Source organism: Neoarius graeffei, chromosome 7, assembly GCF_027579695.1.
Source record: "Neoarius graeffei isolate fNeoGra1 chromosome 7, fNeoGra1.pri, whole genome shotgun sequence".
In the NCBI taxonomy this organism is placed as follows: domain Eukaryota; kingdom Metazoa; phylum Chordata; class Actinopteri; order Siluriformes; family Ariidae; genus Neoarius; species Neoarius graeffei.
In genome coordinates, this window is record NC_083575.1 from 30069935 (window position 1) to 30087223 (window position 17289).

General features: G+C 40.7%; 1 protein-coding gene across 1 annotated transcript in view; it reads left to right on the top strand.

The window, feature by feature from the left end:
* Positions 1–17289, top strand: part of macrod2 (mono-ADP ribosylhydrolase 2) — a 1287170-nt gene that overhangs the window by 1162961 nt on the left and 106920 nt on the right. The window contains exon 10 of the mRNA XM_060925481.1: positions 15513–15557. Coding sequence (XP_060781464.1) covers positions 15513–15557 — 45 coding nt within the window. The remainder of the gene's footprint in view (positions 1–15512; positions 15558–17289) is intronic.

The window sequence follows — 17289 nt, forward strand, 5'->3', positions numbered from 1 at the left end:
TCCGGTGGCACGGTGGTGTAGTGGTTAGCGCTGTCGCCTCACAGCAAGAAGGTCCGGGTTCGAGCCCCGTGGCCGGCGAGGGCCTTTCTGTGTGGAGTTTGCATGTTCTCCCCGTGTCCGCGTGGGTTTCCTCCGGGTGCTCCGGTTTCCCCCACAGTCCAAAGACATGCAGGTTAGGCTAACTGGTGACTCTAAATTGACCGTAGGTGTGAATGTGAGTGTGAATGGTTGTCTATGTGTCAGCCCTGTGATGACCTGGCGACTTGTCCAGGGTGTACCCCGCCTTTCGCCCGTAGTCAGCTGGGATAGGCTCCAGCTTGCCTGCGACCCTGTAGAACAGGATAAAGTGGCTAGAGATAATGAGATGAGATGGTTATTTTTCCCAAAATAAAACCCACTAGTAGACAAAGTTAAACCAATGCAACCTTGACCAAGCAGTTACTAAGGATGAATGAATAAATGCTGTAATTTCATGCTAAAGCACGTGATCTTTCTTGGTCCCACTTCATATTTAACCACCTGATCACATCCACATTAAAGTAATAACTTTCAAAGATTTGCCGTGAATGTTTCCAGCAAGCTTTCTTCCTTTTCTTTTCTTTTTTTAAAGTATGCCTTCTACTCATATCTGTATTTGTATCCATTTAGAAAACATGATCTGTTCTCTCTTAATCAGGTGTTCATATTCGCATACATCCTTAGTCCAAATGTAGTTTTGCATATGTCCGTGGACTTTGACAGTTTCTGTTGAACAAAGCATTATGTAAATGAAATGCAGGTGCGGTAGCATAGCAAGTAGCATTGTTATGAAAATCACAGGTGGGCAAGTTGAAAGGTTTGGGAGATTAAAAAGGGGTAGAGCTCATTTCAGGGTGAATGACGTTGTGGCAGCAGCAGGGTCACTCATGTTAATTGCGACCCCTGGGTGGTTAATGAGATTCATCTGCTCTGTGAAGATCTTAAAACTGTTCTTCATGTTCATGCTCTGACATTCTGGTCTTTCACCCCCGTTAGTGTGTTCTTTATGAAAACAATAGTTTTTGCTCTTATAGGTGTTTCGACTGCACACTTTATGACTGGCACTGGGCTCTTTATTCCTGCCACTGTCGCACGTTTAAAAAGTGAGGTGTACTAGCTCGGGAGAACTGGCACAAATACCTGGTTATCATCTGAGACAAAGCATACTTATCCAGTAAAAGTGGCACCTACAGTTGTTCATTAGAACGTTGGTCTCTAATAGTGTATAAGATATTGACTGAAGAAAGTGATAAGAAATTGATTGAAGCAGGGATGGCTTTATTAATATGGACACGTGAAATATCACCTCAGAACACACCTCAGGTTGTGGTAGAGAAACGTAATAAGACCGATTTAGCACCACTAGTGTTCCTGTCATAAAACCTGTGAAAACATCAAGCCCTTGAAAAGCCCAATCCCTGAAGGAACCAAGGAGCCAAAAAAGACCTGCAGCTTATTTGTGCTGCACCTTAAAGGCCTGTCATATTGTGTTGAGATATTCACGTTTAGTTCAGCACAACTGTCACCGTCAGTTTAGCTCTTGTATCTCAGCCCGCTGTTATACGTCTCCTTCTCGTTTTGTCTCAGTCTGTTTAACAAGTCGTGCACAATCATCTATATTTATTCTATATTTTCTGGAAGTGAAAAACTGTGGTCATGGACTTGTCAAGTTATGTAAATTTTTTAATGCTCATCATTAAGTTGATATAAAATGGTAAATCAATGTTATGTCTCTTTATAAAGTAGTGAGAGAGATTTAGTTCTGGCACTGAAATCCAAATACTCTTAAATGATTTAGTTTATCCCTTTAGAAAGCTAGAACCATTAACTATGTCTAAGAACCCTTAAGGATTTTTTTTTTTTTAAACTGAGACTCAAATGAGCACGATTCAGGTTCTCTGTTCCACATCAACTATAGAAAAGCAAGTTTTTGTGCTCTGATATCAATTTTGACATGATACTTAATTCTGATTCAGTAATCGGGTCTTATTATACCACAGCCCTGTTAAATATTCAACTCTGATTGATTGGAACACATTGATTGATTTTCTGTTACAGCTGCTGTGACAGTAATGCCATCTGCAAAGCAAGTCCCAGGTTTACATCAACACGCTCGTTCTAATGCGTGATAGTTTTGATGAGAACAAATAGGAAGTTTACAGGACTTATTGGCTTATTAATAAACACAAGTAATTCCGGATTCGAACCTCATGGCCGACGGGGGCCTTTCTGTGTGGAGTTTGCATGTTCGCCCCGTGTCTGTGTGGGTTTCCTCTGGGTGCTCTGGCTTCCTCCACAGTCCAAAGACATGCAGGTTAGGTAAAATACCCAGCCACTGGGGTTACACAAGACAGTATCCAAACCCGGATAGACGGGAGAGGGTTGCGTCAGGAAGGGCATCCGGTGTAAAACCTATGCCAAATCAAATATGCGGATCATGATGATCTGCTGTGGTGACCCTGAACAGGAGCAGCTGAAAGAAGAAGAATAAACACAAATAACTGTTCATATGGTGATGTTTTCTATCAGGAGATGTTTGTGAAACATTTATAGAAGGAGTCTTCAGCGTCAGCGCTTTGTAACAGTCAGTAAGGTTTCTGCCACATGAAAGCACTGACCCTCTGGAGACTCCTATAAATGTTAAATGTTTCCTTGCAGAAAACTGGACCATATCTACCATACAAGTGAGCAAGCTTGTTACAAGAAAAGAGCAATCATTGTAATATCAACCTGTGATTTGAATCATGGTTGGAACTGCTGTCAAAACTGCCGTTATAGAAAATCAATCAGCACCTGACCAATCAGATTTGAGAATTCAGCAGTACTGTGGTATAATTAATATTGATAATTATTATACATACGGTCCACTTTTTCCATGGAATAAAAACATGTATTGTATTCCCTTCTAACGGGTTTATTAACAGCATGCAATATTATCATATCGCTTATCCTCCATGTATTACGCCACTCTCCCCAATGGAGAATGAGTGTGCAATATTGTTAATATTGCACATTGTCAAGGCAATACAACCTCACACATCGGAGCTGATGCGAAGGTCCAATGACAAAACTTTTCTGCTGCTCATGCGTACAATAATTTCTTTGTCGGCCGGGAGAGAGAGAAGACAAGGCTAATCCAGTGCTAGGTTTAAGCACTAAATAAATATACTGAAAATTTAAACTAAAGAGGCGCTGAACACCCGAAAGGCTACCAAAACTTCATTATATGTGCGTCACACATATTTACAAGAGAAAAACATACCAATGGACATCGAAAAACTGGAAAAGAGACACGTCGGAGATGTAAAACTTCTGCACTAGCAAGTGACTGTGACAGTTTGCACACAAACATGGACGCGAGGTTTGCTTCATTAAAAGCGGAAGATTGAAAGTGGAAAATTAAAAGCGGAAGGTATATTTTGAAAGAGAAAGATGCGCTGAACACCCGAAAGGCTACCAAAACTTCACTGGATATTCTTCACGCATATTTACAAGAGAAAAACAGACCAATGGACATCGAAAAACTGGAAAAGAGAGCAATAGCGGAAATACTGTCAAAGTTCTACAACCCCAATTCCAAAAAAGTTGGGACAAAGTACAAATTGTAAATAAAAACGGAATGCAATGATGTGGAAGTTTCAAAATTCCATATTTTATTCAGAATAGAACATAGATGACATATCAAGTGTTTAAACTGAGAAAATGTATCATTTAAAGAGAAAAATTAGATGATTTTAAATTTCATGACAACAACACATCTCAAAAAAGTTGGGACAAGGCCATGTTTACCACTGTGAGACATCCCCTTTTCTCTTTACAACAGTCTGTAAACGTCTGGGGACTGAGGAGACAAGTTGCTCAAGTTTAGGGATAGGAATGTTAACCCATTCTTGTCTAATGTAGGATTCTAGTTGCTCAACTGTCTTAGGTCTTTTTTGTCGTATCTTCCATTTTATGATGCACCAAATGTTTTCTATGGGTGAAAGATCTGGACTGCAGGCTGGCCAGTTCAGTACCTGGACCCTTCTTCTACACAGCCATGATGCTGTAATTGATGCAGTATGTGGTTTGGCATTGTCATGTTGGAAAATGCAAGGTCTTCCCTGAAAGAGACGTCGTCTGGATGGGAGCATATCAATCAATCAATCAATCAATCAAGTTTATTTGTACAGCGCTTTTAACAATAAACATTGTCGCAAAGCAGCTTTACAGAATTTGAACGACTTAAAACATGAGCTAATTTTATCCCTAATCTATCCCCAATGAGCAAGCCTGTGGCGACGGTGGCAAGGAAAAACTCCCTCAGACGACATGAGGAAGAAACCTCGAGAGGAACCAGACTCAAAAGGGAACCCATCCTCATTTGGGCAACAACAGACAGCCTGACTATAATATTAACAGTTTTAACAGGTATAACCCTCAACTGTCCTCATGGGGCCGTCCTTCACAGGAGTGGGGCGATAAAACTCCGACCAGACACAGGGCACCAGGATGGATCAAGCAGGTCCGAGGGGCAGAAGAGGCCAGCATCTCAATCCCAGGATCAACATGTAACTCAGAGGGACAGATTGGGGGGGGGGGGGGGGGGGGGAGAGAGAGAGAAAGAAAACATGTTGTTAGGTATGCCCTAAAAATGACAAGTATTAAATCTGTGTGGTAGGCTCGCAGAGACAAGAGTCTTTACATCAGGCATGACACACAATGGCATGTTAATATGGTAAAAAAATATATGTTGCTCTAGAACCTGGATATACCTTTCGGTATTGATGGTGTCTTTCCAGATGTGTAAGCTGCCCATGCCACACGCACTAATGCAACCCCATACCATCAGAGATGCAGGCTTCTGAACTGAGCGCTGATAACAACTTGGGTCGTCCTTCTCCTCTTTAGTCCAAATGACACGGCGTCCCTGATTTCCATAAAGAACTTCAAATTTTGATTCATCTGACCACAGAACAGTTTTCCACTTTGCCACAGTCCATTTTAAATGAGCCTTGGCCCAGAGAAGACGTCTGCGCTTCTGGATCATGTTTAGATACGGCTTCTTCTTTGAACTATAGAGTTTTAGCTGGCAACGGCGGATGGCACGGTGAATTGTGTTCACAGATAATGTCCTCTGGAAATATTCCTGAGCCCATTTTGTGATTTCCAATACAGAAGCATGCCTGTATGTGATGCAGTGCCGTCTAAGGGCCCGAAGATCACGGGCACCCAGTATGGTTTTCCGGCCTTGACCCTTACGCACAGAGATTCTTCCAGATTCTCTGACTCTTTTGATGATATTATGCACTGTAGATGATATGTTCAAACTCTTTGCAATTTTACACTGTCGAACTCCTTTCTGATATTGCTCCACTATTTGTCGGCGCAGAATTAGGGGGATTGGTGATCCTCTTCCCATCTTTACTTCTGAGAGCCGCTGCCACTCCAAGATGCTCTTTTTATACCCAGTCATGTTAATGACCTATTGCCAATTGACCTAATGAGTTGCAATTTGGTCCTCCAGCTGTTTCTTTTTTGTACCTTTAACTTTTCCAGCCTCTTATTGCCCCTGTCCCAACTTTTTTGAGATGTGTTGCTGTCATGAAATTTCAAATGAGCCAATATTTGGCATGAAATTTCAAAATGTCTCACTTTCGACATTTTATATGTTGTCTATGTTTTATTGTGAATACAATGTCAGTTTTTGAGATTTGTAAATTATTGCATTCCGTTTTAATTTACAATTTGTACTTTGTCCCAACTTTTTTGGAATCAGGGTTGTACTTGGAGGTGAGGAAAAGTGACGGAGGCTTTTATAAGAGGACTTCAGTTGTGGACTTCACTCAGCAAAGCCTTTTTGTTTTGAACAACTGCAATGTAACAATTAACTACGACCAAAAGTAGCTCTGAACTTGAACTGTCTACCTGGATATCGCTTTTATAGAAGTTGGGTTGTTGTTCAGGCTTTTTGGACTTGTACCATTTTTATAGTTAGAACTTTGACTTTGTACAGTACATCGGATTGACAGAACACTGAATTACATTCGATCAGAATCAGCATTCAATATTGGTAAGTTACCACCTGTTATTAACTTTTTGTAAAATCTATAATTGTTCCATTGAATGTGTATGTATAATAATAATAATAATAATAATAATAATAATAATAATAATATTGGCTGGCTTTTTTGTGGTATATCAGATATATTCCATTCAGCTACTCGTCTTTTAGTCATTCAGTATCATGCTAGCTGAATGGAAAATATCTGATATACCACTCAAAGCCAGCCAATATTATTTAAATATCCAGGGTCAGCTTATCAGCATTAATAGCAAGCTATGCGTTGAAGTGGCAGAAAACAAAAACAGTATATTAAAAATGCACAGATATGAGGAACTGGATTACTTGATATTTTTATTGACGCACCAGAAAAAGACAAAACCGCCTGAGAATAGTGTAGAATGTTTAAAATGCAAGGAGCTGTGTGTCTGTCAAATAACTCAGCTGGCTTATGATGTTAAAGTAATTGGTGTTTCAGGTGAAAGAGTGGGATCTAGTGAAAGAAATAATTATAGTTCCTTCTCAGAGAAGGAGAAACGAGAATTCATGCAATGGAAAATTGTAAATGAAACCCAATATGTGTCACGTTTGAGGTAAAGTCCCAGTTCTTTTTTTCTCCGAAATTGGAACGGATCGCTGTCGATACGCCTTAGTGCACACTGTCCAGAAATTGGGTCTTGCCTTTTTCTAAAGTTATCCATGCTATGCAATTAGATATAAAGTCTGTGTGCAACAGTGCCCTTGTTCATTCATGCAGCTTGCACTCCATCCTCCTGCTGCCTTTTCTATATTTGCCAGGCATTCCCACGTTCTGTTTGCACATAATAGGGAAACCACCCGCTTGCTTCAGTAGTGGCCTTCCTACACTAGTGTTTGCACCAGAGAAATGTTGTAATTTCTAAAGCCAGCTGTTTGCAGATGTGTACACGATGTCTGCTGCAATACAACAGGGGGTCGTAGACTTCCAAAAGGGGTGAAAATGAAAGCTGAGCACGCCTTGCTGTCACTTTCCTTGGAGAATGAATATTGAATGGGATGTGGCAGGTTAACATCATCAGAAACACCACGGGACTGTTTTGGAGCGTCACTGCATGTGCCATTTTCCATGCCTCAGAGCACGTCCATTATGTGCAGAGAACTAGCAGGGAATCAAGTTTCCTTTTGGGTTTCTTCAAAAAAAAAACGTTCTCATCATTCTTTGTCATGGTACTGACTGAGTATTTTAATTGTGTACTAACAGTCGGCTAATACTTTTTTTTATTTTAACATTAAGGGCTCGATTTGCTAAGATAATGCAGTGTAGTGCTAATTTGTTTGGCGTTAAGCCAGGTTTTTTTTTCCCCTTTTGTCTTCAGTTGCCTTTGTCTCCATAGTTCGATATGCACAACGGGGGTGTGGCACTTGAAATTAACTTTGAGATGGTAAATCTCAAACATCACCTCACATCATGAGAGAGAAACATAATAGGACCAATTTAGCACTACTGGTGCTACAGACAGTGCTGGTCATAAAACCTGTGAATATATAAACGCTTTGAATTCTTGCACCTCATCATCCCTACAGGAAGCAAGGAGTCAGAAAGACCTGCAGCTTATTTGTACTGCAGTTTGCAGATCTAACATATTCACAGCAGAACTGTCACTGTATTTCTTGTTCCTCTTTATAGCTTTCTTCTCTTCACTGGTGCAGTGGGGATTTTAAACCTTTTTTTTTTTTTTTCCAGAAGCTGATATGAGATATAAATGCTATTCCCAGAGGGGCATATTCACAGTCGGTGACTCGAGCCCAAAAATTGAGTCGATATTTACGTGGGAAAGTTCCTCATATTCAGTCTGGTTATGCATCTGTGCATATTACTTGCATGTAGTTCACACCTCTGAGGTGTTTTTCTTTCTTTCTTTCTTTCTTTCTTTTTTTTTCCTCGAGTAAAACGGTCAGGCGGCACAGTGGTGTAGTGTTTAGCACTGTCGCCTCACAACAAGAAGGTTCTGGGTTCGAGGCCGGCAAGGGCCTTTCTGTGTGGAGTTTGCATGTTCTCCCCGTGTCCGCGTGGGTTTCCTCCGGGTGCTCCGGTTTCCCCCACGGTCCAAAGACATGCAGGTTAGGTTAACTGGTGACTCTAAATTGACCGTAGGTGTGAATGGTTGTTTGTCTCTCATACCCCTTTTCCACCAAATCAGTTCCAGGGCTGGTTCAGGGCCAGTGCTGGTGCTGGTTCACAACTCGTTCAATTTGCGAGCCAGCTGAGAACCAGTTTGCTTTTCCATAGCTTGCGGTGCTAAGGGAAGCCACGTCATTACGTTGCTGTATATGTCAGTTACGTCACTGTATACATCAGTTACATCGCTATGTTTGCATAAACCTTGGCGCGAATATCGAAGCAAAAACAACACGGAAGAAGCAGCAGCAGCAACAACAACAACAATAATAATGGATGACTTCGCGTTTGTACAGCTGCTGCTTCTCGTCGCTTAAAAATGGCGATCTTTCGCGGTCTTGTTATTGTTGTTGGTCTTAACAACTCCGCCCCCCCCCCCCCCCCCCCCCCCCCCCGCTGATGTAAGCTGTTCTTTGCTCTGGCCCAGCAGAGAGTTGGTGCTAGCCTGGAACCGGTTTTTCTGGCCCCAGAGCCAGTTCTTTGTCAGTGGAAACAGAAAACCTGGTTCCAAACTAAGCACTGGCCCCGAACCAGCCCTGGAACTGCTTTGGTGGAAAAGGGGCATATGTGTCAGCCCTGTGATAACCTGGCGACTTGTCCAGGGTGTACCCCGCCTTTCGCCCGTAGTCAGCTGGGATAGGCTCCAGCTTGCCTGCGACCCTGCAGAATAGGATAAAGCGTCTAGAGATAATGGATGGATGGAGTAAAACTGTCTGAGTCAGAGTTGTTCATTAGCATCTATACCACTACCTTTAAACATAAAAACTTGGTTACAAGGATTCAAACAGGAGTTTCACATTGCCAATATCATGATTTTTAAAATGTTTGAGTGAGCAGAATTGATTCCACCCTCATTATTTGTCAGCTTATAGAGTAGCACTTGATCCAGCACATCCTATTGTAATGCATTTTATCTTTTTCTATAAGGATACAAGATACTTTGTTGGGCATTTCATTCTTTATTTTGAGTTGAGAAATTAATAAAATAGTGCTTTTGATCAAATCTTTCATCCTTTGTCGCATGCAGCTGTAAAAATAAATATATAAAATGAAACATGCCTACAGTTTGAATCCATACTCGAGATGAGACATGTCTCCAATTAAGATGTTGTGTTTTCAGATAGCCTCCATTTTGTGGACTAAACTATTCATGAATTTATGGATGAAATGACACTCCAGCTTTTTTTTTTTAAAAATATATTTACAGTGCAAATCATAAAGTTCACTGTGACTTTGTAGCTGGGGCGGCACGGTGGTGTAGTGGTTAGCGCTGTCGCCTCACAGCAAGAAGGTCCGGGTTCGAGCCCCGTGGCCGGCGAGGGCCTTTCTGTGCGGAGTTTGCATGTTCTCCCCGTGTCCGCGTGGGTTTCCTCCGGGTGCTCCGGTTTCCCCCACAGTCCAAAGACATGCAGGTTAGGTTAACTGGTGACTCTAAATTGACCGTAGGTGTGAATGTGAGTGTGAATGGTTGTCTGTGTCTATGTGTCAGCCCTGTGATGACCTGGCGACTTGTCCAGGGTGTACCCCGCCTTTCGCCCGTAGTCAGCTGGGATAGGCTCCAGCTTGCCTGCGACCCTGTAGAACAGGATAAAGCAGCTAGAGATAATGAGATGAGATGAGACTTTGTGGCTACATCAAATCATCACCTCGAGATGCTGGACTTTACCGTGCTCCTTACTCAAGCCAGTATCACACAAGGTCTAAACCATATGAGATCTGATATTTTTGTAAATATTTATTTTTAAAAAAATGCTAAAACAAAAAAATTTGAGGAGTAAAATTCAAAAGTTAAAATAGATCTGCTATAAATTGTAAAGCGGTTGCTTGTCTGGAAAATGGGAAATTTGTTGTCAAGTATTGAACAAGACATTAACTGGAGCAATATCATACTTCAGCTACTTCGGTGCACATCCTCGTAACAGGTGAGGTTGAGGTTAGCCTTTCTGTTTCATCAAGTGAGACTTTTTAATTCATTTGGAGGAGCATTCTGTTTTTCATCACAAACTAGTGGTGTAATTGATTGATTGCAGGAGCTGATTGGTTTGGGAGGCTGTGTAACTGATTAAAATGGACTTGGACACCAGCAAATTGAAAGAGTTCCAGAACACAATCTGGTCCCTAAAGGTGTGTGTGGCAAACCTGATGGAGGGCAGTGAAGAAGGCTGTTTGCTGGGATGAGTACTTAATGAAAACTAGTTGTTGTTTTTTTCTTTGCAATACATCTGTGCTGTCGTTTATTGGTAAAGAGGAAGAGACATTTGATGGAGGCATAAACACTGCAATCTTTTTTTTTTTTTTTACTGAGTTTCAGTTCAACGTACAAAACAATTCTGTATGCATGTTAATAGATCTATCGATCTCATTTCTCTGGCATGTACTGTAATGATTTCCACGATGCACAATTGTTGCATTTTAATCATCATGAAAAACACAAAGATTTCCATTATTCTATTAACACAGCAGTAAGTGATGCATGTGTACCAGCTGCTGTCAGGCGAAAGAAATTTTCAAGAGCTCGAAAGCATTCATATTTTTACTGGCTTTATATATAACCAGCCAATCCCTGTTTCACTGCCAGATTTAAATCATCACCATTACACTGATGGTTATGAAAATACATTTGTCACCCCTTTGTATCCAGATGTTACAGTGCCCTCCATATTGGCACCTGTTGTAAAGATTCGTAAAAAGGGTGAGAAAAAAATCCACCTTTTGGTGAAGTCGCTTCATCTCACAATGAAAAAATTAGGAAAAAATCCAACCTGTAATTGAAATAAATTTATTCAGGGAAAAACAAATCCCTCATCAAGAAATTATTTTCAGCAAAAGCACATGTGCCACAGTTATTGGCACCCCTGCAGTTAATACTTTGTACAACCTCCCTTTGCCAGTAAAACAGCACTGAGTCCCCTCCTATAACGTTTTATAAGGTTGGAGACAGGCTTGTAGTACTCGAGTCCAGGACTCGTGCCGTAATTTTAAGGACTCATGACTCGACTTGAGCACTGATGACTTGGACTCGTGCATCAACTGCATTCGGACTCGGAAATTGGAGACGAGGACTCTGATTTTCTTCATTTTTTGTAACATGCCATAAAAATTTGGCATATTTATATCTACATACATTTTTGTACTAATTTCATGCAAGAGTGTCACACCTGCGCGCATTGGCACGCGCATCAAATAGACTCTCGGGTGCGCTCCGGACAGCGTGCGCCAAGTGGACTCTCGTGCACCGTAAACGACTCGCACCTGCACAGGATGAAGGCGCAATCAGCGCGTCTATATAAAAACTATGAAAACACACTTACTTTGCGAAGTATTGAGTTGCGTTGCTGATGCATTACCGAGCCTTATTTGCTTGTTTGGTTTCCCGATCCCTGATTTCCTGTTTCACATCTTTGATTCTGCTGAGTCTACGAGAGCCTGTTTGTGCCTCGCTTGACCTATCGCCTGTTTCACTGTTTTACGATTTTGCCTGCCGTTCTGGATTGTTTACCGTCTTCACTTGTATTAATAAACACACCTTCTGCACTTACATCCGTCTCCCAACCATCTCTGACAGAATACTTTACACTCCCTGACAAAGAGAAGCACAGTCACCTGTTCATATGTCATGTTCAGAAACAAACTAATGTCAATGGCGCTAAAACAGCCACCGTCGAATGGTGCGGTTGGAGTCTTGTTCTCGGACTCGACTCAGACTTGACTCAATTTTTTTTTTTTAATGTCTTTGAGGTTTAGTGACTCGACTACAACACTGGTTGGAGATACAGAGCTGGGTATCCAAGACCATTCCTCTTTACGCAATCTCTCCAGATCATCCAGGGGCCAAGGCCCTCTCTTGTTCACTCTCCTCTTCAGCTCGTCTCACAGGTTTTCAATGGGGTTCAGGTCAGGGGACTGAGATGGCCATGCCAGAAGCTTGATTCTGTAGTCTGTTAACCGTTTTTATGTACATTTATATAACATTAAATAAGTGTGTGTGTGTATATATATATATATATATATATATATATATATATACACACACACACACACACACACACACACTGTAGTACCAGTCAAACGTTTGGAAACGCCTCTAAATCAGTGGTTTTTCATTATTTTAAAATTTTCTGAATTGTAGATTAATACTAAAGTCATCGACATTATGAAGAAATATATATGGAATTATTTGGTAAACAAAAAAATGTTAATCAAACCAGAATACAGTGGGGCAAAAAAGTATTTAGTCAGTCACCAATTGTGCAAGTTCTCCCACTTAAAAAGATGAGAGAGGCCTGTAATTTTCATCATAGGTATACCTCAACTATGAGAGACAAAATGAGAAAAAAAAATCCAGAAAATCACATTGTCTGATTTTTAAAGAATTTATTTGCAAATTATGGTGGAAAATAAGTATTTGGTCAATAACAAAAGTTCATCTCAATACTTTGTTATATACCCTTTGTTGGCAATGACAGAGGTCAAACGTTTTCTGTAAGTCTTCACAAGATTTTCACACACTGTTGCTGGTATTTTGGCCCGTTCCTCCATGCAGATCTCCTCTAGAGCAGTGATGTTTTGGGGCTGTCGCTGGGCAACAAGGACTTTCAGCTCCCTCCAAAGATTTTCTATGGGGTTGAGATCTGGAGACTGGCTAGGCCACTTCAGGACCTTGAAATGCTTCTTACGAAGCCACTCCTTCGTTGCCCGGGCGGTGTGTTTGGGATCATTGTCATACTGAAAGACCCAGCCACGTTTCATCTTCAATGCCCTTGCTGATGGAAGGAGGTTTTCACTCAAAATCTCACGATACATGGCCCCATTCATTCTTTCCCTTACACGGATCAGTCATCCTGGTCCCTTTGCAGAAAAGCAGCCCCAAAGCATGATGTTTCCACCCCCATGCTTCACAGTAGGTATGGTGTTCTTTGGATGCAACTCAGCATTCTTTCTCCTCCAAACACGACAAGTTAAGTTTTTTACCAAAAAGTTCTATTTTGGTTTCATCTGACCATATGACATTCTCCCAATCCTCTTCTGGATCATCCAAATGCTCTCTAGCAAACTTCAGACGGGCCTGGACATGTACTGGCTTAAGCAGGGGGACACGTCTGGCACTGCAGGATTTGAGTCCCTGGCGGCGTAGTGTGTTACTGATGGTAGCCTTTGTTACTTTGGTCCCAGCTCTCTGCAGGTCATTCACTAGGTCCCCCCGTGTGGTTCTGGGATTTTTGCTCACCGTTCTTGTGATCATTTTAACCCCACGGGGTGAGATCTTGCGTGGAGCCCCAGATCGAGGGAGATTATCAGTGGTCTTGTATGTCTTCCATTTTCTAATAATTGCTCCCACAGTTGATTTCTTCACACCAAGCTGCTTACCTATTGCAGATTCAGTCTTCCCAGCCTGGTGCAGGTCTACAATTTTGTTTCTGGTGTCCTTTGACAGCTCTTTGGTCTTGGCCATAGTGGAGTTTGGAGTGTGACTGTTTGAGGTTGTGGACAGGTGTCTTTTTTTACTGATAACGAGTTCAAACAGGTGCCATTAATACAGGTAATGAGTGGAGGACAGAGGAGCCTCTTAAAGAAGAAGTTACAGGTCTGTGAGAGCCAGAAATCTTGCTTGTTTGTAGGTGACCAAATACTTATTTTACCGAGGAATTTACCAATTAATTCATTAAAAATCCTACAATGTGATTTCCTGAATTCTTTCCCCCATTCTGTCTCTCATAGTTGAAGTGTACCTATGATGAAAATTACAGACCTCTCATCTTTTTAAGTGGGAGAACCTGCACAATTGGTGGCTGACTAAATATTTTTTTGCCCCACTGTATTTTAGATTCTTTTTTGCCCCACTGTATTTTAGATTCTTCAAAGTAGGCACCTTTTGCTTAGATGACAGCTTCGCACATCTTGGCATTTTCTCAGTCAGCTTTATGAGGTAGTCACCTGGAATGGCCTTCAGTTTCCAGCTGTGCCTTGTCAAGAGTTAATTTCTTGAATTTCTTGACCTCTTAATGTGTTTGAGACCATCAGTTGTGTTGTGAAGAGGTAGAGCTGGTATACAGTGAATGGCCCTATTTGAGTACTGCTCTAATCCATATTATGCCAAGAACTATTCAACTAAGTAAAGAAAAATGACAGTCCATCATTACTTTAAGAAATGAAGATCAGTCAGTCCGAAAAAGTTTGGGATGAGTTGGACCGCAGAGTGAAGGCAAAGCAGCCAACGAGTGCTCAGCACCTCTGGGAACTCCTTCAAGACTGTTGGAAAACCATTTCGAGTGATTACATCATGAAGCTGATTGAGAGAATGTCAAGAGTGTGCAAAGCTGTAATCAAAGCAAAAGGTGCCTACTTTGAAGAATCTAAAATCTAAAACATATTTTGGTTTGATTAACATTTTAAAGTTTACTAAATGATTCCTTATGTGTTGCTGCATAGTCTGGATGACTTCAGTATTAATTTACAATGTAGGAAAAAAAATAACATCGAATTTGAAGGTGTTTCCAAACTTTTGACTGGTACTGTATATATTTAATAAAGAAATGGTGTTTACCCATTCAACCTATTCAGTTTTTTTTCAGGTTTTGCTACATAGTTAAAGGCATTTTAGTAGTTTAATTCACCCAAAAGAAATAATCACACTCCATTGCATGCCACGTTTCTGCACACACAAAATTTGAACCCAACACTGTCAAGGGAAAAAAAAAAGATGATGAGAAATGGCCATATGGATAAGACTTGAACTCTGTTATGAATTTAAAAGGTTACAGATTATTACTCTGCGCAGTTTGAAGTGCAAATAGTTGCTGCAGCTTTGGTGATTTAGAAGAGAAAATAGAAGATAGATTAATAGACAGATGATAAACAGTTATATATTTCATAGTGCAGTCATTTAGCACCGTGTGAGCCGAATTTAATGTGTTCAAATTTAATGAATTAAAATGAGCAAGGCTTGTCAAGGTTGGCCTTTTTTCCAATCACATGTAAATTAGGTCCACAGAAAAGGTAGAAATGCAAACTCTAACCTTCAGAACTTTTCCTTCGAGTTGATTCAGGCAAATAAGTACAAGTATGAGAACACATCCTTTTCCAGATTGCAAAAAGAAAAAAAAAGTCAGATTAAATTTACATTAACAGCTCATGATTGACTTCTCTCACCGTGTATACAGTATATTGTCAGGATATTCACTGTCTGCGCAGTGTCAGTGCAAAACAAATACACTTTTACTGCAATACCGTTCTAATCAAACCTGTCATGCTCAATCTTTCTCTCTCCCTGTTTTTTTTTTTTCTTGCTGTTAGATAATGAAGAATGTGAGGAGGGGAATGTGGCCGACATGGAGGATGGTGAGTGATGGTGCTCTTTACATGAAAAATTACACAGGCTAACGTCCCACATCAGGAAATTTCAGGATTTATTTTGTCTTTGTTTCATCATGCCAGCTGCACCATTACCAGTAAACACTAAATGGAGAGTCTGCATTTTCTTCGCTGATCTCTAGAATGGATTTTTGGCTGCATGTGTGCTGAGGTTGCAGAGCTTTGTGCTGCATTTTGGTAATTGAGACGTGGCATGAACAGGAGACTTCCTCAGGTTTAGTTTGATCAGACTCTCACGGCACTTTGCATAAAAGGCAGTGGGGTTGATTAGAGCTGGATCCGAAATCGAAATTGAAATTGATTATGATGAATGAAACTCAACATACAATCGTGTCATTGATTTATACCATTCATTCATCTTTAGGAACTGCCTGGTCAGGATCAAGGTGGTTTAAAGGGGAACTGAAGTCATTTTTAAACTAATTTATTTCTTAATTAATGTGTTATTCAATTATGTTTTCGGTTATAGTAACCTTATATCGTGACTCATATTGGCAACTAATTGCAATTAAATATTATCCTTATCGGCCTATTCGGTTTTTAGCCGTGTTGAATTTAGTTCGTTTGGTCCACGGCAGGCGTTGCTTATCCATGCGATCTTCACCAGACTTGTGCGAGACTTCGAAACGTGAAGTGTCAGCCAGGTGTCAGTGCCGCCATTTTGAAAACTGTTTTCCAAACGAAATCTTGCACAAAAATGAGTTTAAATGATGATTACTGCCTACTTTTTTCAAACTTTCCTGATTGCTATCGAAACAAACAAAACTTCCGGCTTGATTACATCAGCATTCGAAAGAGGGCGCGCGCGTCTTTTGATAACGTTGGCAGATGTTGGTAGTAATTGGTCCGAATTCACTCCCTACTCACTCTATAGGGCGCTATATAGTGGGGACGCCATTTTGTAGTGCTGTCCGAAACCTTAGTGAGGATTATTTATACCCTATATAGTGCGCTCAAAGTATCCCACAATGCATCACGAAAAGTAGTGTACAATGATGGTCACTAACCAAAGCAATATATCCCATCATGCATTGCGGTTGTGCTGAAAGAAATCAAATTAAAAGTCTCAAATTTGATTCAATAAAAGGCAGCGGCAAAGAAGAAAGTATTCAGCCTTGATTTAAAAAGAACTGAAAGATGCAGGTGGTTTGTATTGATTAATGTCGGAAACGCGCTCAGTATAATATGGATTTATCACAAAAACGCATGCATGTGTTTATTATTTTGAAAACCCACCAGCCGACTGATCTGGCACGTTTTAATTGTGCGACAGTAATGACGTAAATACCAGCACGACGGACTAGTGTCCGAAAGCGTTTTTTCATTTTACCAATGAGCTCACTATGTAGTCCTCTATATAGTAATTCCCTATATAGGGAGTAGTGAACGAGTGAGCGATTTCGGACACAGGGTTGGTGACTTTGATTTCCGCTGTACGTTTTACTTCCGTCCTACGATGTCTCACACAGGTCTCAACGAATCTCGTTTACGGCCATTGCTTTGATATATGGACTGATATATTACAGAGCGTATTTCAAACAATCATAACTTGCTATAGCAGCGACAAAATAGTGATCAAAAATGCATTCTGATATTTAATAAAAGGAGATCAATAAAATTTTGATTAAAAAAAAATTGCCTTCAGTTCCCCTTTAAATCAGGCTACTAGTTTGTTAATATTTTGGGAAAACGTAAATCC